The sequence below is a fragment of the Oncorhynchus clarkii genome, chromosome 18 (assembly GCF_045791955.1).
Source record: "Oncorhynchus clarkii lewisi isolate Uvic-CL-2024 chromosome 18, UVic_Ocla_1.0, whole genome shotgun sequence".
NCBI lineage: Eukaryota > Metazoa > Chordata > Actinopteri > Salmoniformes > Salmonidae > Oncorhynchus > Oncorhynchus clarkii.
The window spans coordinates 72,961,668-72,982,464 of NC_092164.1; the positions used below are offsets into that span (position 1 = coordinate 72,961,668).

The 20,797-nt window shown below is 41.9% G+C and overlaps 1 protein-coding gene across 1 annotated transcript; it reads left to right on the plus strand.

The window, feature by feature from the left end:
- The first annotated feature begins 418 nt into the window (after positions 1-418).
- On the plus strand, positions 419-20,450 carry LOC139372806 (gap junction beta-4 protein-like). The gene is made up of 3 exons (XM_071112611.1): positions 419-490; positions 12,493-12,936; positions 20,016-20,450. The coding sequence occupies exons 2-3, from the start codon at positions 12,547-12,549 to the stop codon at positions 20,439-20,441; spliced, it is 816 nt and encodes a 271-aa protein (XP_070968712.1). The 5' UTR covers positions 419-490; positions 12,493-12,546; the 3' UTR covers positions 20,442-20,450.
- The last annotated feature ends 347 nt before the right edge of the window (positions 20,451-20,797 follow it).

Below are 20,797 nucleotides of genomic sequence, written 5' to 3' on the forward strand. Positions count from 1 at the left end.
AGTGGGGGGGTGGCAGAGCTGTGTGTGTGTGTGTGTTTGCATGTGTGCGTTTGCATGTGTGTTTGCGTGTGTGTGTGTGTGTGTGTGTTTGCTTGTGAGTGTGTGTGTGTGTGTGTGTGTGTGTGTGTGTGTGTGTGTGTGTGTGTGTGTGTGTGTGTGTGTGTGTGTGTGTGTGTGTGTGTGAGTGTGTGTGTGTGTTTGCGTGTGTGAGTGTGTGTGAGTGTGTGTGTGTGAGTGTGTGTGTGAGTGTGTGTGTGTGTGTGTGTGTGTGCGTGAGTGTGTGTGTGTTTGCATGTGTGTGTGTGACACCTTACCTCTCTTCCCTCTTCTATTCGTCTGTACATCCTAGCCACTCCCCCCCTCCCCCCATCCAACCAGGTGGAACTCTGCTTCCTTCCAATCAGTCAGAGCCGACAGCCACATAGTGAGCTTCTCGTCTTTGCATTAAAGACACATCTATTTGACCCATTCGTCTGTTCCTCTCAACCAGGTAAGACACGTTATTATTATTATTATTATTATTATTATTATTATTATTATTTTAGTTCATTTGTGTCTTTGATTTTTAACGTTTGTAAGGATGATTCGTTGAACCATAGTGAGGAGCTACAAGCTAGGGAGGAGCTACAAGCTAGGGGGGAGGGGGGGGGGGGGGGGGGGGGAGGGGGGGGGGGGGGAGACACCAGCAGTCTGGTGACAGAAAACGACAGACTAGGGAGGGGACGACCTACTGAAGGTTAGGTCAAGATACTGGCTACATCTTAAACCCTATCCTCTACATAGGGCACTACTTTAGTCCAGGGTCTATAGGGTAGTAGTGCACTACTTTAGACCAGGGTCTATAGGGTAGTAGTGCACTACTTTAGACCAGAGTCGTCTATAGGGTAGTAGTGCACTACATTATATCAGAGTCTATATGGAATTAGTGCACTACTTTAGACCAGGGCCTATAGGGAAGTAGTGCTCTACTTTAGACCAGAGCCTATAGGGTAGTAGTGCACTACTTTAGGCCAGGGTCTATAGGGTAGTAGTGCACTACTTTAGACCAGAACCCATTTGGGATAGGGGGTCATTTAGGAAGCATTCCACTATCTCAGTGTGAAGGCGGGTTCAGAGAGGGTCATAACTCAACCAATAGGACAGACACAGATATACAGTAAGAGCTATGTGTGGACAATAAGCACATCCTTCCATGCAGACAGACAAGATGGGAACCAAGGGCAGCATGTGGATCTTTAGTATTCCCGATTGTCTGTTGGACAGGAAACCTGTCGCACACTGTCCTGATTGCTAATCTATAAAAACATCTGTTAAATTAGCTGCTCTGTTTTGCTGGTTTACAGCAGGCCATTTCACAGGGAACTGTAGGTGTTAAATTAGCTTCTCTGTTTTGCTGGTTTACAGCAGGTCATTTCACAGTGAACTGTAGGAAGTTCTGTCCCATTGTTGCATCACCAACCAAGTTCTATATGGGCCCTAACACGTTATAGAGCCTGGTCTAACTATCCATGCATATTGGAGGGCTGTCTGTCTCATTATCTGATGAGGAAGTCAGATATATTGGAGGGGTGTCTGTTCCATTATCTGATGAGGAAGCCAGGTATATTGGAGGGCTGTCTGTCTCATTATCTGATGAGGAAGTCAGATATATTGGAGGGGTGTCTGTTCCATTATCTGATGAGGAAGTCAGACATATTGGAGGGGTGGCTGTTCCATTATCTGATGAGGAAGGCAGGCATATTGGAGGGGTGTCTGTTCCATTATCTGATGTGTGTGTCCAATTATCTGTTGTGTCTGTTCCATTGTCTGATGAGGAAGTCAGGCATATTGGAGGGCTGTCTGTCCCATTATCTGATGAAGAAGTCAGGCATATTGGAGGGGTGGCTGTTCCATTATCTGATGAGGAAGCTAGGTATATTGGAGGGGTGTTCCATTATCTGATGAGGAAGTCAGGTATATTGGAGGGGTGTCTGTTCCATTATCTGATGAGAAAGTCAGGTATATTGGAGGGCTGTCTGTTCCATTATCTGATGAGGAAGTCAGGCATATTGGAGGGGTGTTCCATTATCTGATGAGGAAGTCAGGCATATTGGAGGGGTGTCTGTTCCATTATCTGATGAGGAAGTCAGGTATATTGGAGGGCAGTCTGTTCCATTATCTGATGAGGAAGTCAGGCATATTGGAGGGGTGTTCCATTATCTGATGAGGAAGTCAGGTATATTGGAGGGGTATCCCATTATCTGATGAGGAAGTCAGGTATATTGGAGGGGTATCCCATTATCTGATGAGGAAGTCAGGTATATTGGAGGGGTGTCTGTCCCATTATCTGATTTGTCTGTCCCATTATCTGTTGTGTCTGTTCCATTATCTGACGAGGACGTCAGGTATATTGGAGGGGTGGCTGTTCCATTATCTGATGAGGAAGTCATGCATATTGGAGAGGTGTTCCATTATCTGATGAGGAAGTCAGGCATATTGGAGGGGTGTCTGTCCCATTATCTGATTTGTCTGTCCCATTATCTGTTGTGTCTGTTCCATTATCTGACGAGGACGTCATGCATATTGGAGAGGTGGCTGTTCCATTATCTGATGAGGAAGGCATGCATATTGGAGGGGTGGCTGTTCCATTAGTCAGTTTAACTCAGTTAAATACCTAACATGTAAATGGAATCATGACACACACATAGCTGACATTCTCCCACTAGATCCAGTCTAATTAACCCTTTGTGAATCATAGCTGACATTCTCCCACTAGATTCAGTCTAATTAACCCTGTGTGAATCATAGCTGACATTCTCCCACTAGATTCAGTCTAATTAACCCTTTGTGAATCATAGCTGACATTCTCCCACTAGATCCTGTCTAATTAACCCTTTGTGAATCATAGCTGACATTCTCCCACTAGATTCAGTCTAATTAACCCTGTGTGAATCATAGCTGACATTCTCCCACTAGATTCAGTCTAATTAACCCTTTGTGAATCATAGCTGACATTCTCCCACTAGATTCAGTCTAATTAACCATTTGAGAGTCACAGCTAACATTCTCCACTAGCTTCAGTTTAATTAACCATTTGAGAGCCACAGCTAAGGGGGGAAAAAAGTACTGTAACATTGTCTACACAACCTGTTGAGTTTAAAAAGCAAGTGTAACTGCATCGAATTATATAGTTAAGTTATAATGCTTGTGAAGACGATGTTTGGAGGATATATTGGCGATGAGCTTCGAGGGCAATATCACTTTTATAGAACGGGTTACCAATAATGATTGACACATTTTCCTTACAATTATGAATTTATTCATACAATTTCATCCTTCCACAAGTTCCGAAAACAAATCTAAGGTTGCTGCCCAAATCGGCTGGTCGTTCATTATATTGGTTCGGTTTGCTAGAGATGCAGCGTTTTTGTTCTGTATCTATGTACACAACCCAGTCGTTCGTTCTAAATGTTCCATTGGCATACTGGCTGACAACGTTTTAATCCCTTGCTTGCTAGCTAGCCAACCATGGCTAACTTACTGTCATGTCAAAAAAGTGCAACCAGAATAACAACAAAGTAGAGTCATTTGCATTTGTTTAAGCTGTTTTCTAGTGATATTTATTTGAATACATCTATATTAATGAGCTAATGAGGTGTGATTTCACCCGGCGTAGAAAATGTGCTCTCTCGTCAGGACACTGTTGTTCAGAGGAGCTAGCCAACAACACTGCTAACACAATCACTTCAAACTGAAGCTGGAAAGACTACAAACTAGATAACACTTCATTTCATTTTACCATTTTTCAATTGACATTTCTTAGTATATATCCATAAAAATGATGCCTGCCGATTCATGATTTCGACTGGCTGAGAAAAACTGCCTGCCTGTCTGTCTCGTCTCGACTCAATCATTACTATTGGGACAGTTGGAGAACAAATTTGCAAAATGTCAGAGAGACCGACAGCAAGGTTTACACAAATCTCCAAAAACAAAATGTTAGTCTAAAGGAAATGTGAGATAATGTCTAGATGCTTTTTATAGTGGAGTTTATAAATTGCCTGGCTGGGCTGATGAGACAGTGGATTGATAAATTGCCTGGCTGGGCTGATGAGACAGTGGAGTTTATAAATTGCCTGGCTGGGCTGATGAGACAGTGGATTGATAAATTGCCTGGCTGGGCTGATGAGACAATGGCGTTTATAAATTGCCTGGCTGGGCTGATGAGACAGTGGCATTTATAAATTGCCTGGCTGGGCTGATGAGACAGTGGAGTTTATAAATTGCCTGGCTGGGCTGATGAGACAGTGGATTGATAAATTGCCTGGCTGGGCTGATGAGACAGTGGATTGATAAATTGCCTGGCTGGGCTGATGAGACAGTGGAGTTTATAAATTGCCTGGCTGGGCTGATGAGACAGTGGATTGATAAATTGCCTGGCTGGGCTGATGAGACAATGGCGTTTATAAATTGCCTGGCTGGGCTGATGAGACAGTGGCATTTATAAATTGCCTGGCTGGGCTGATGAGACAGTGGATTGATAAATTGCCTGGCTGGGCTGATGAGACAGTGGATTCATAAATTGCCTGGCTGGGCTGATGAGACAGTGGATTCATAAATTGCCTGGCTGGGCTGATGAGACAGTGGATTGATAAATTGCCTGGCTGGGCTGATGAGACAGTGGATTGATAAATTGCCTGGCTGAGCTGATGAGACAGTGGATTGATAAATTGCCTGGCTGGGCTGATGAGACAGTGGATTCATAAATTGCCTGGCTGGGCTGATGAGACAGTGGATTGATAAATTGCCTGGCTGGGCTGATGAGACAGTGGATTGATAAATTGCCTGGCTGGGCTGATGAGACAGTGGAGTTTATAAATTGCCTGGCTGGGCTGATGAGACAGTGGAGTTTATAAATTGCCTGGCTGGGCTGATGAGACAGTGGAGTTTATAAATTGCCTGACTGGGCTGATGAGACAGTGGATTGATAAATTGCCTGGCTGGGCTGATGAGACAGTGGATTGAGCAGTCAGATGTCTATTCCGGTGTCTATTCCACAAGCCGGTGGTAACTTGTGGAAAAGACACCCTCTTGAATGTGGTTTTAACCAATCAGCATTCAGCATTACACAATGGTACTAGATGTTTGTGCATAACTGTAATGAATTATATATATACAGTTGAAGTCGGAAGATTACATACACTTAGGTTGGCGTCATTGAAACTAGTTTTTCAACCACTCCAAAAATGTCTTGTTTACAAACTATAGTTTTGTCAAGTCGGTTAGAACAGCTACTTTGTGCATGACACAAGTAATTTTTCCAACAATTGTTTACAGACAGATTATTTGACTTATAATTCACTGTATCACAACTCCAGTGGGTCAGAAGTTTACATACACTAAGTTGAATATGCCTTTAAACAGCTTGGAAAATACCAGAAAATGATGTCATGGCTTTAGAAGCATCTGATAGGCTAATTGACATAATTTGAGTCAGTTGGAGGTGTACCTGTGGATGTATCTCAAGGCCTACCTTCAAACCCAGTGCCTATTTGCTTGAGATCATGGGAAAATCAGAATAAATCAGCCAAGAAGAATTGTAGACCTCCACAAGTCTGGTTCATCCTTGGGATCAATTTCCAAATGCCTCAAGGTACCACGTGCGTCTCTACAAACAATAGTGCACAAGTATAATCAACATGGGACCACGCAGACGTCATACCGCTCAGGAAGGAGACGCGTTCTGTCTCCTAGAGATGAACGTACTTTGTTGCGAAAAGTGCGAATCAATCCCAGAACAACATCAAAGGACCTTGTGAAGATGCTGGATGAAACAGGTCGACATAACCTGAAAGGCCGCTCAGCAAGGAATAAGCCACTTCTCCAAAACCGCCATAAAAAAGCCAGACTACTGCATAAAAGATTGTACTTTTTGGAGAAATGTCATCTGGTCTGATGAAACAAAAATATAACTGTTTAGTCATAATGACCACTGTTATTTTTGGAGAAAAAAGCGGGAGGCTTGCAAGCCAAAGAACACCCTCCCAACCGTGAAGCACGGGGTGGCAGCATCATGTTGTGGGGGTGCTTTGCTGCAGGAGGGACTGGTGCACTTCACAAAATAGATGACATCACGAGGCAGGAAAATTATGTGGATATAATGAAGCAACGTCTTAAGACATCAGTCAGAAAGTTAAAGCTTGGACGCAAAGGGGTCTTCCAAATGGACAATGACCGCAAGCATACTTCCAAAGTTCTAGAAAAATGGCTTAAGTACAACAAAGTCAAGGTATTGGAGTGGCCATCACAAAGCCCTGTCCTCAATCCTATAGAAAATGTATGGGCAGAACTGAAAAAGCATATTGCGAGCAAGGAGGCCTACAAACCTGACTCAGTTACACCAGCTCTGTCAGGAGGAATGGGCCAAAATTCACCCAACTTATTGTAGGAAGCTTGTGGAAGGCTACCCAAAATGTTTGACCTAGGTTAAACAATTTAAAGGCAATGCTATCAAATACTAATTGAGTGTATGTAAACTCCTGACCCTCTGGGAATGTGATGAAAGAAATAATAGCTGAAATAAATAATTCTCTCTACTATTATTCTGACATTTCACATTCTTAAAATAAAGTTGTGATCCTATCTGACCTAAGACAGGGAATTTTTACTAGGATTAAATGTCAGGAATTGTGAAAAACTGAGTTTAAATGTATTTGGCTAAGAGGTAAACCTCCAACTTCAACTGTATATATATGTATCATTTATTTCACCTTTATTTAACCAGGTAGGCCAGTTGACAACAAGTTCTCATTTACAACTGCAACCTGGCCAAGATAAAGCAAAGTAGTGCGACAAAAACAACACAGAGTTACACATGTAATAAACAAACCATACAGTTAATAACACAATAGAAACAATATATACAGTGTGTGCAAATGAGATAATATTAGGGAGTTAAGGCAATAAATAGGCCATGCTGGCAAAATAATTACAATTTAGCATTAACACTGGAGTGATAGATGTGCAGATGATGATGTGCAACTAGAGATACTGGGGTGAAAAAGAGAAGAAAAATATAATATGGGGATGAGATAGTTGGATGGGCTATTTACAGATTGGCTGTGTACAGGTGCAGCGATCGGTAAGCTGCTCTGACAGGTGATACTTAAAGTTATAGAGGGATGAGTCTCCAGCTTCAGTGATTTTTGCAATTTGTTCCAGTCATTGGCAGCAGAGAACTGAAAGGAAACGCGGCCAAAGGAGGTGTTGGCTTTGGGGATGACCAGTGAAATATACCTGATGGAGCGCGTGCTACAGGTGGATGTTGCTATGGTGACCAGTGAGCTGAGATAAGGCGGGGCTTTACCTAGCAAAGACTTATCGATGACCTGGAGCCAGTGGGTTTGGCGACGAATATGTAGCGAGGGCCAGCCAACGAGAGCATACAGGTCGCAGTGGTGGGTAGCATATGGGGCTTTGGTGACAAAACGGATGGCACTGTGACAGACTACATCCAAATTTCTGAGTAGAGTGTTGGAGGCTATTTTGTAAACGACATCGCCGAAGTCAAGGATCGGTAGGATGGTCAGTTTTACAAGGGTATGTTTAGCGGCATGAGTGAAGGAGGCTTTGTTTGCGAAATATGAAGCCGATTTTAAATTTAAGATTGGATTGAAGATGCTTAATGTGAGTCTGGAAGGAGAGTTTACAGTCTAAACAGACACCTAGGTATTTGTAGTTGTCCACATATTCTATTTCAGAGCCGTCCAGAGTAGTGATGCTAGTCGGGCGGGCAGGTGCAGGCAGCGATCGGTTGAAGAGCATGCATTTAGTTTTACTAGCATTTAAGAGCAGTTGGAGGTCAGGGAAGGAGTGTTGTGTGGCACTGAAACTCGTTTGGAGGTTTGTTAACTTTGGGCTGCAATCCCGTTAACGGGATGATATGACAACAGCCACTGAAAGTGCAGGGCGCCAAATTCAAAACAACAGAAATCTCATAATTAAAATTCCTCAAACATACATGTATTTTATACCGTTGTAAAGGTATTCTTGTTGTTATTTCCACCACAGTGTCCGATTTCAAATAGGATTTACAGCGAAAGAACCACAAACGATTATGTCAGCACCTAGTCACAATAAAACACAGCCATTTTTCCAGCCAAAGAGAGGAGTCACAAAAAAGCAGAAATATCGATAAAATGAATCACTAACCTTTGATGATCTTCATCAGATGACACTCATAGCACTTCATGTTACACAATACATGTATGTTTTGTTCGGTAAAGTTCATATTTATATCCAAAAATCTGAGTTTACATTGGTGCGTTATGTTCAGTAGTTCCAAAACATCCGGTGATTTTGCAGAGAGCCACATCAATTTACAGAAATACTTATAATAATTATTGCTAAAAGATACACCTGTTATGCATGGAATTTTAGATCCACTTCTCCTTAATGCAACCGCTGTATCAGATTTCCAAACAACTTTATGGAAAAAGCACACCATGCAATAATCTGAGTACGGCGCTCAGAGACCAAAACAACCCAAACAGATATCCACCATGTTGTGCAGTCAACAGAAGTCAGAAATAGCATTTGAACTATTCACTTACCTTTGATGATCTTCATCAGAATGCACTCCCAGGAATCCCAGTTGCACAATAAATTATTGTTTTGTTCAATAATGTCCATCATTTATTTCCAAATACCTTCTTTTTGTTAACGCGTTTAGCCCAGTAATCAAAATTCATGAGGCGCGATCACTAGGTGCAGACGAAAAGTCCAAAAAGTTATGTTAGTCCTTAGAAACATATCAAACGATGTATAGAATCAATCTTTAGGATGTTTTTAACATAAATCTTCAATAATGTTCCAACCGGAGAATTCCTTTGTCTGTAGAAAAGCAATGGAACAGCTCACTCTCACGTGAACGAGCGAGACTGAGCTCGTGGCTCTCTGGAAGACCTCTGACTCATTCCCCTCTCATTTGCCCCCACTTTACAGTAGAAGCAGCAAACAAGGTTCTAAAGACTGTTGACATCTAGTGGAAGCCTTAGGAAGTGCAATATGACCCCATAGACACTGTGTATTTGATAGGCCAAGAGTTGAAAAACTACAAACCTCAGAATTCCCCCTCCTGGTTGGATTTTTTCTCAGGTTTTTGCCTGCCATATGAGTTCTGTTATACTCACAGACATCATTCAAACGGTTTTGGAATCTTTAGAGTGTTTTCTATCCACATCTACTAATTACATGCATATTCTAGCTTTTTTGGCTGAGTAGCAGGCAGTTTAATTTGGGCACGCTTTTCATCCAAAATTCCCAATACTGCCCCCTACCCTAGAGAAATTAAAAGTGAAAATGCAATGCTGCTTTCAGTCTGAGTATGAAAGCCACCCGATGTGGAAACAAGTTGTCCAAGAAAACTACAGGGACACACACAGGGTGGCTTTCATACTCAGACTGAAAGCAGCATTGCATTTTCACTTTTAAGTAGAAGGGCACACCCACACACACACACAAACACTCACAAGCAAGCACATTTGCACACACAAACGCACACTCCTCTGACAAACTGTGTAACAGTTTCTCTCTACTTGCCCTTTTTGCTCTTTCAGACAATTGAATCTACAGGTTGTTGTTATTTTGGCACAGTTAGACTTCCTTCCCCTGCCTCTCTGTCTCAGTCAGTCCCAGTCAGGTTCCCATGGTATATGGTTATGTGTGTGGCTCAGTTCCAGTTCCCATGGTATATTTGGCTCCATCTTTGTATTCCTCAATCAAATGACCCTCCCCGACCTCACTAACCGCCCTTTGATGAACAGAGAGCAGATGGCATAAAGGAATGACAATGGCTGGCTGAGCACACACACACACACACACACACACACACACACACACACACACACACACACCACACAACACATCCGTCTAACAGAGTAGGGTGCGTCCAGAGGATGACTCACACACGAGTGGCGCAGCGGTCTAAGGCACTGCATCTCCGTGCTAGACGAGTCACTACAGACCCCGGTTTGATCCTGGGCTGTATCACAACTGGCCGTGATCGGGAATCCTATAGGGCGACTCACAATTGGCCCAGTGTCGTCCGGGTTAGTGGAGGGTTTGGCTGGGGTAGGCCGCCATTGAAAATAAGAATATGTACTTAACGTACTTGCCTAGTTCAATTTTTTTTAAACTGTAATGATGTGTAATGAGACCCAAATGGTGCTCTATCCCCTACATATTGGACCTGTGAAAAGTAGAGCACTACATAGGGCACGAGTACTCAACTTTGACCCTATGAGGTCTGGAGTACTGCTGATTTTCTGTTCTACCTGATCATTAATTGATGTACCAGGTCTAAATCAATCCCTGATTTGAGGGAAACCTGGGAGGACACCACGGAAGAAGCCACTGCTGTCCAAAAAAAAACATTGCTCCACATCTGAAGTTCGCAAAAGTGCACCTGGATGTTCCACAGCGCTACTGGCAAAATATACTTAAATCCAAGTTCACATATTTTTACCACCCTAAACTGTGAATGTTTACACGATGTGTTCAATAAAGACATGAAAACGTATAATTGCTTATGTGTTATTAGTTTAAGCTGACTGTGTTTGTCTATTGCTGTGACTTAGATGAAGATCAGTCATTAACCTCTAATGACTCCCCATCCCGCATGAGAGAGCGTAATAATCGACTGACAATAATTAGCATAACGCAACGGACATAAATATTCCTAGAAAATATTCCTATTCATGAAAATCACAAGTGAAATATATTGAGACACAGCTTAGCCTTTTGTTATCACCCTGTCATCTCAGATTTTCAAAATATGCTTTACAGCCTAAGTTAGACAAGCATTTGTGTAAGTTTATCGATAGCCTAGCATAGCTAGCAGCAGGTAACTTGGTCACGGAAATCAGAAAAATCTAACTCCCAGTTAGATAGCCAATGTTCCTTTTTTCCAAAAATATTATTTTTGTAGGTGAAATAGCTCCTGTTTGTTCTTCACGTTTGGCTGAGAAATCGCCCGGAAATTGCAGTCACAAAAACACTGAAAAATATTCCAAATTAGCTCCATAATATCGACAGAAACATGGCAAACGTTGTTTATAATCAATCCTCAAGGTGTTTTTCAAATATCTGTTCGATAATATATCCACCGGGACAATTGGTTTTTCAGTAGGACCGATTGGAATAATGGCTACCTCTGTATTTTACTCGAAAATCACTCTGGGAGCCATCAGGTGACCAGTTGCGCAATGTAGCCGCTTACGGGTATTCTACGTCACAATGCTGTAGACACCTTGTGGAATACGGAGAAAGAGTAATCTGGTTGATAGCCCATTCACTGCTCAATAGGGACGCATTGGAACGCAGCGCTTTCAAAACATGAGGCACTTCCGGATTGGATTTTTCTCAGGCTTTCGCCTGCAACATCAGTTCTATTATACTCACAGACAATATCTTTACAGTTTTGGAAACTTTAGAGTGTTTTCTATCCCAAGCTGTCAATTATATGCATATTCTAGCATCTTGTCCTGACAAAATATCCTGTTTACTACGGGAACGTTATTTTTCCAAAAATGAAAACACTGCCCCCTAGCCAAGACCAATTTATGCAGAAATCCAGGTAATTCCAAAGGGTTCACATACTTTTTCTTGCCACTGTATATAGTATACGGTATATTAGTGTGGGTATTCGAACACCGTTTATGGGTATCTACTAAGTCTATGGGTACCTATTAGCACGACTTCACAGTCATTGTGCTAACGTTAGTTAGCATTGGCTCACAAAACTACCTCTAACTTCCTTCATACTGGACGCAGACACCATAACAATGGCATCTACAAGTTCATCTGACTATGAGGAAGTAGATAAAGGGCATCCCTCTAAGGCAAAGGTTGCATGTTTGAATCTCATCATGAGTAACTTAAGCATTTTAGCTAATCAGCAAATTTACAAATTACTTACTACTATTTAGCATGTTAGCTAACCCTTCCCCTAAACCTAGCCCTAACCCTTACTCTAACATAGCATATAATACTAAAGCAATTGACCGTAATATATCATACTTAAACAATCAAAACGTAGAATACTATACGTCCTACAATTCATATTATATTGTACGATGATAGGCCATTGTAATATAAGCTAACGTAAAGTCAAATATCCTACTAAATGGATTTATGTTAAATATAATACGTTTTCTTCTGGTTGTCATGAGGGTCATATAAGGGGATAGTAAAAACTAAATCAGAGGGAATAGTGATCAGCTGGGGGGAGGATGGGTTGTGGGTAAATGATGCTCCCATGCTGTTCGGTGGGCTGTGCTGTGTGCGCCTAATGATGACATCAGAGACAGTGTCAGTGCGAGTCTTGTACAGCATCACACGCTCTAGCCTGTTGAGTATTTACTGTTATTTCTGTGAGATATAAAGAAGAAGAGACCTTGCAGCATGACAATAATAAACCATGAAACCGTGTCCATTCTGTTTTCTGATTTTCAGTGACTGGTTGTCGTTCCCCCCCATCCCTCCACCTCTTCCTCCTCCTCCTCCAAGATGAACTGGGGTGGGCTGCAGTCCCTCCTCAGCGGGGTGAATAAATACTCCACGGTGTTCGGCCGCGTCTGGCTCTCCATGGTCTTCGTGTTCCGCTTCTTGGTGTTTGTGGTGGCCGCTCAGCGCGTCTGGGTAGACGAGAGTAAGGACTTTGTCTGTAACACGGCCCAGCCAGGCTGCGTCAACGTCTGTTACGACCACATCTTCCCCATCTCACACATCCGCCTGTGGGCCCTGCAGCTCATCTTCGTCACCTGTCCATCTCTGATGGTTGTGGCGCACGTAACGTTGCGTGAGGAGAAGGATTCCAAGTACTCCGCAATGCATGAAGGGTCGCATTTGTACGCTAATCCAGGGAAGAAGAGAGGAGGCCTGTGGTGGACCTATCTGGTGAGATACTAGCATACTGTACACAACACAACACCAGACAACACTAACATACTGTACACAAAACCACAACACCAGACAACACTAGCATACTGTAGACAACACCACAACACCACAACAACACTAGCATACTGTATAAAACAACACCACAACACCACCAGACAACACCAACATACTGTACACAACACCAGACAACACCAACATACTGTACACAACACCACAACACCAGACAACACTAACATACTGTACACAACACCAGACAACACTAACATACTGTACACAACACCACAACAGCAGACAACACCAACATACTGTACACAACACCACAACACCAGACAACACTAACATACTGTACACAACACCAGACAACACCAACATACTGTACACAACACCACAACACCAGACAACACTAACATACTGTACACAACACCAGACAACACTAACATACTGTACACAACACCAGACAACACCAACATACTGTACACAACACCAGACAACACCAACATACTGTACACAACACCAGACGACACCAACATACTGTACACAACACCAGACAACACTAACATACTGTACACAACACCAGACAACACTAACATACTGTACACAACACCAGACAACACCAACATACTGTACACAACACCACAACACCAGACAACACTAACATACTGTACACAACACCAGACAACACTAACATACTGTACACACCACCAGACAACACCAACATACTGTACACACCACCACAACACCAACATACTGTACTCAACACCAGACAACACCAACATACTGTACACAACACCAGACAACACTAACATACTGTACACAACACCAGACAACACTAACATACTGTACACAACACCAGACAACACTAACATACTGTACACACCACCAGACAACACCAACATACTGTACACAACACCAGACAACACTAACATACTGTACACAACACCAGACAACACTAACATACTGTACACACCACCACAACACCAACATACTGTACACAACACCAGACAACACTAACATACTGTACACAACACCAGACAACACTAACATACTGTACACACCACCAGACAACACCAACATACTGTACACACCACCACAACACCAACATACTGTACACAACACCAGACAACACCAACATACTGTATACAACACCACAACACCAGACAACACTAACATACTGTACACACCACCAGACAACACCAACATACTGTACACAACACCAGACAACACCAACATACTGTACACAACACCAGACAACACCAGCATACTGTACACACCACCACAACACCAACATACTGTACACAACACCACAACACCAGACAACACTAACATACTGTACACACCACCACAACACCAACATACTGTACACAACACCACAACACCAGACAACACTAACATACTGTACACACCACCAGACAACACCAAAATACTGTACACAACACCAGACAACACTAACATACTGTACACAACACCAGACAACACCAACATACTGTACACAACACCAGACAACACTAACATACTGTACACAACACCAGACAACACCAACATACTGTACACAACACCAGACAACACCAACATACTGTACACAACACCAGACAACACTAACATACTGCACACAACACCAGACAACACCAACATACTGTACACAACACCAGACAACACTAACATACTGTACACAACACCAGACAACACTAACATACTGTACACACCACCAGACAACACCAACATACTGTACACACCACCACAACACCAACATACTGTACACAACACCAGACAACACCAACATACTGTACACAACACCAGACAACACTAACATACTGTACACAACACCAGACAACACCAACATACTGTACACAACACCACAACACCGGACAACACTAACATACTGTACACAACACCAGACAACACCAACATACTGTACACAACACCAGACAACACTAACATACTGTACACAACACCAGACAACACCAACATACTGTACACAACACCAGACAACACCAACATACTGTACACAACACCAGACAACACTAACATACTGTACACAACACCAGACAACACCAACATACTGTACACAACACCAGACAACACCAGCATACTGTACACACCACCAGACAACACCAACATACTGTACACACCACCACAACACCAACATACTGTACACAACACCACAACACCAGACAACACTAACATACTGTACACACCACCAGACAACACCAACATACTGTACACAACACCAGACAACACCAACATACTGTACACAACACCAGACAACACTAACATACTGTACACAACACCAGACAACACCAACATACTGTACACACCACCACAACACCAACATACTGTACACACCACCACAACACCAACATACTGTACACAACACCAGACAACACCAACATACTGTACACAACACCAGACAACACTAACATACTGTACACAACACCAGACAACACCAACATACTGTACACAACACCAGACAACACCAACATACTGTACACAACACCAGACAACACTAACATACTGTACACAACACCAGACAACACCAACATACTGTACACACCACCACAACACCAGACAACATCAACATACTGTACACAACACCACAACACCAGACAACACTAACATACTGTACACAACACCAGACAACACTAACATACTGTACACAACACCAGACAACACCAACATACTGTACACACCACCAGACAACACCAACATACTGTACACACCACCACAACACCAACATACTGTACACAACACCAGACAACACCAACATACTGTACACAACACCAGACAACACTAACATACTGTACACAACACCAGACAACACCAACATACTGTACACAACACCAGACAACACTAACATACTGTACACAACACCAGACAAACCTAACATACTGTACACACCACCAGACAACACCAACATACTGTACACACCACCACAACACCAACATACTGTACACAACACCAGACAACACCAACATACTGTACACAACACCAGACAACACCAACATACTGTACACACCACCACAACACCAACATACTGTACACAACACCACAACACCAGACAACACTAACATACTGTACACAACACCAGACAACACCAACATACTGTACACAACACCAGACAACACTAACATACTGTACACAACACCAGACAACACTAACATACTGTACACAACACCAGACAACACCAACATACTGTACACAACAGGAGAGGTGTTTCCCCTATATTCACTAAGGAGAGGTGGGTTGCCGCTGCTAAATCGTTGCCGCCACGCCAAAAAAATACAATTAAAACATTGATATTAATTATAAATCATATTATTTATTTATTCATTTATGTCTTTATAATTTTCGTTATGGTAAAATATTTTCAGTGTAAACTTAAACGACTTAAACCATATATAAAGTTTGTAGAAAATATAATGGACCTATATATCTTTTTAAAATAAGATCATCTTCGAAAACGAACAATGACAAAAGTAAAAACTAGACAGGGAAGAAGAAGAATCTTAAGCATGGAACTCAACGAGAATCTCATTGCCAATAGACTGCTGAATGGTACCTGTGAGTTAGCTGCCGAGCCCGTGCATGGTCCTTAGCTAGCTAGCTATTACGTGCCAGCTTGCGAATTTGCTAATGTTAGCTAGCTAAACATTTGGCTTTAGGCTGGCACAGGCAGTATGGGATTGTGGAGGGTGAATCAAATATTGCATCATCATCTTGCTAGGTAGTTATCTAGCTGTGGTCATCTGGCTAGTAACAACAAGGGCATTCTACAAAATAGCAACATTAGTGCAGCTAACTATCTAGCTAGCTAACATTGGACTCTAGACCACAAGCAATAGGCATGGACATGCATTTTCCAAACAACGCTACTGCCACCTTCTGGTGTGGAGTATTTTAACAAGGCTGAGTGGCTGACGGTCTTTGCTGTGTGAACACAAAAGATATTGACAGCTGGCAGGCAAACTTTAAACAATCCGACTGGTGTTCCTGAGCATGAAAATTCCATTAATGTCATAGCATGGGGCCCCCATAGATTAAAAAAAAATCATATTTGAGTCACTCAGATAGCATAAGAACACAGCACAAGACATGGCAAAATGTGTATAATTTTAGGTAATTAGCTTTAAAACTTTAAATTGTCTCTCAGTCCCATGGCAAAATGTATAGAATCTTAGGTAATTAGCTTTAAAACTTTAAATTGTCTCTCAGTCCCATGGCAAAATGTGTATAATTTCAGGTAATTCGCTTTAAAACTTTAAATTGTCTCTCAGTCCCATGGCAAAATGTATAGAATTTTAGGTAATTCGCTTTAAAACTTTAAATTGTCTCTCAGTCCCATGGCAAAATGTATAGAATTTTAGATAATTAGCTTAAAAACTTTAAATTGTCTCTCAGTCCCATGGCAAAATGTGTATAATTTCAGGTAATTCGCTTTAAAACTTTAAATTGTCTCTCAGTCCCATGGCAAAATGTATAGAATTTTAGGTAATTCGCTTTAAAACTTTAAATTGTCTCTCAGTCCCATGGCAAAATGTATAGAATTTTAGATAATTAGCTTAAAAACTTTAAATTGTCTCTCAGTCCCATGGCAAAATGTGTATAATTTCAGGTAATTCGCTTTAAAACTTTAAATTGTCTCTCAGTCCCATGGCAAAATGTATAGAATTTTAGATAATTAGCTTAAAAACTTTAAATTGTCTCTCAGTCCCATGGCAAAATGTGTATAATTGCAGGAGATTAGCTTTAAAACGGACATGTTTTCAGTGAGGGGAAACCCTTTAAAACGGACATGTTTTCAGTGAGGGGAAACCCTTTAAAACGGACATGTTTTCAGTGAGGGGAAACCCTTTAAAACGGACATGTTTTCAGTGAGGGGAAACCCTTTAAAACGGACATGTTTTCAGTGAGGGGAAACCCTTTAAAACGGACATGTTTTCAGTGAGGGGAAACCCTTTAAAACGGACATGTTTTCAGTGAGGGGAAACCCTTTAAAACGGACATGTTTTCAGTGAGGGGAAACCCTTTAAAACGGACATGTTTTCTGTGAGGGGAAACCCTTTAAAACGGACATGTTTTCAGTGAGGGGAAACCCTTTAAAACGGACATGTTTTCAGTGAGGGGAAACCCTTTAAAACGGACATGTTTTCAGTGAGGGGAAACCCTTTAAAACGGACATGTTTTCAGTGAGGGGAAACCCTTTAAAACGGACATGTTTTCAGTGAGGGGAAACCCTTTAAAACGGACATGTTTTCAGTGAGGGGAAACCCTTTAAAACGGACATGTTTTCAGTGAGGGGAAACCCTTTAAAACGGACATGTTTTCAGTGAGGGGAAACCCTTTAAAACGGACATGTTTTCAGTGAGGGGAAACCCTTTAAAACGGACATGTTTTCAGTGAGGGGAAACCCTTTAAAACGGACATGTTTTCAGTGAGGGGAAACCCTTTAAAACGGACATGTTTTCAGTGAGGGGAAACCCTTCAGCCTGTTTATTTAAAGCCACTGTGCTGCATTGGGCTACAGGTTATAATGCTTTTAAAAGGGAAAATAATATTTCAGGTGTCAACATAATTTAATTTCCATTAATTTAGGAGTAGAATGTCCTTTTTTTAAAGATAGAGACAGAGAAAGAAAGACAAAGAGAGAGACAGAGAATGAAAGAGACAGAGAATGAAAGACAAAGAGAGACAGAAAAAGAAAGAGGCAGAGAATGAAAGATAGAGAGAGAGAGACAGAAAAAGAAATAGACAGAGAATGAAAGACAAAGAGAGAGACAGAAAAAGAAAGAGACAGAGAATGAAAGACAAAGAGAGAGACAGAAAAAGAAAGAGACAGAGAATGAAAGACAAAGAGAGAGACAGAAAATGAAAGAGAGAGAATGAAAGAGGAAGAGAGAGACAGAGAAAGAAAGAGGCAGAGAATGAAAGACAAAGAGAGAGACAGAAAAAGAAAGAGAGAGAATGAAAGAGAAAGAGAGAGACAGAGAATGAAAGACAAAGAGAGAGACAGAGAAAGAAAGAGGCAGAGAATGAAAGACAAAGAGATACAGAGAATGAAAGATAGAGAGACAGAGAAAGAAAGAGACAGAGAATGAAAGGGAAAGAGAGAGACAGAGAAAGAAAGAGGCAGAGAATGAAAGACAAAGAGATACAGAGAATGAAAGATAGAGAGAGACAGAGACAGAATGAGAAAGAGAGAGACAGAGACGGAATGAGAAAGAGAGACAGAGAAAGAAAGAGACAGAGATTGAAAGAGAAAGTGAGAGAGAGAAAGAGAGAGACAGAAATTATGTACCTACAATATGAGTCAATGTATAGGTTCTATTTAAAGCTCAATGGTAGCCTACGACCAATGCACCGACAGGCCTCAAATGTAGTGAAGAGGAAACAAGGAGAGGACAAGCACACACGGGCTAACATGTCATTCTACATGACTGGAGACTTTACCACAACCTATTTTAATGCAGCACAAACTATCAAAATGACAGGCTACTTTAACACTGAGAATAAAAAGGGTGTTTCACTGCCTACAGTATTTTAGGAGTCAAATGGCAACTCCTGCCTAAATCAAATCAAATTGTATTGGTCACATACACATATTTAGCCGATGTTATTGTGGGTGTAGAAATGCTTGTGAATACAACTAAATGAAACTAAAAATAATAACTGTAACCTGTATTTCCTGTCTGGTCTCTTCTATATATGTTATTCTTCTGTGTCATTGACTTGTTTATTGTTTATTCCATGTTAATCCATGTTTAACTCTGTGTTGTTGTCCGTGTCACACTGCTTTGCTTTATCTTGGCCAGGTCGCAGTTGTAAATGAGAACTTGTTCTCAACTGGCCTACCTGGTTAAATAAAAGTGAAATTACAAAAATACTATTTTCTCGATATCTAATTCTACTCAATCTCTACTTCTGGTTATTACAACATGAGTCGAATGGAATTTAACTCCTCTCAATGATTTGATCTGAATGAAACTATTTTAACTAGTCAACCGGACACCCATATTTCCTGTGTGGTCTCTTTAAAGATGTTTTAATGACGATTCTTTATTTATCTCTAATCCTCCCCGTAGGCGAGTCTGATCTTCAAGGCGGGCTTCGACGCCGGCTTCCTCTACATTCTCTACTACGTCTACGAGGGATATGACATGCCTCGTCTCTCCAAGTGCTCCCTGGAGCCCTGCCCCAACACCGTCGACTGCTACATCTCCCGTCCCACCGAGAAGAAGATTTTCACCATCTTCATGGTGGTCTCCTCAGCCGTCTGCATCCTCATTTGTATCTGTGAGATGGTCTACCTCATCTACAAGAGGATCCAGAAGCTCGTCAGGAAGACGATGGTAGAGAGTCATGAGACGACGTCGTTGACGGCGCGGAGGTCGAGATCCAAGTCTACGAGATCCAAGTTGTCTGTCAGGGAGGACCCCACCAACACAGCCTCCATTCAGAACCTCTGTAATGTCATGACGGAGGCGGCGCCGTCAGAGAAGAAGAAATAATAGGTCACATGACGCGGTGAAGCTGGAATGGGGGGGGGGGGTGAATTGGGAGTGGGAGGAGTTTGACCGTCTAAGGTCAGGAGATAGCATATGTCGTAGGGTGGATTATAAGGTCAGGAGATAGCATATGTCGTAGGGTGGACTATAAACTCTAAAATCAGGAGATAGCATATGTCGTAGGGTGGATTATAAAGTCAGGAGATAGCATATGTCGTAGGGTGGATTATAAGGTCTAAGGTCAGGAGATAGCATATGTCGTAGGGTGGACTATAAACTCTAAAATCAGGAGATAGCATATGTCGTAGGGTGGACTATAAACTCTAAGGTCAGGAGATAGCATATGTCGTAGGGTGGAT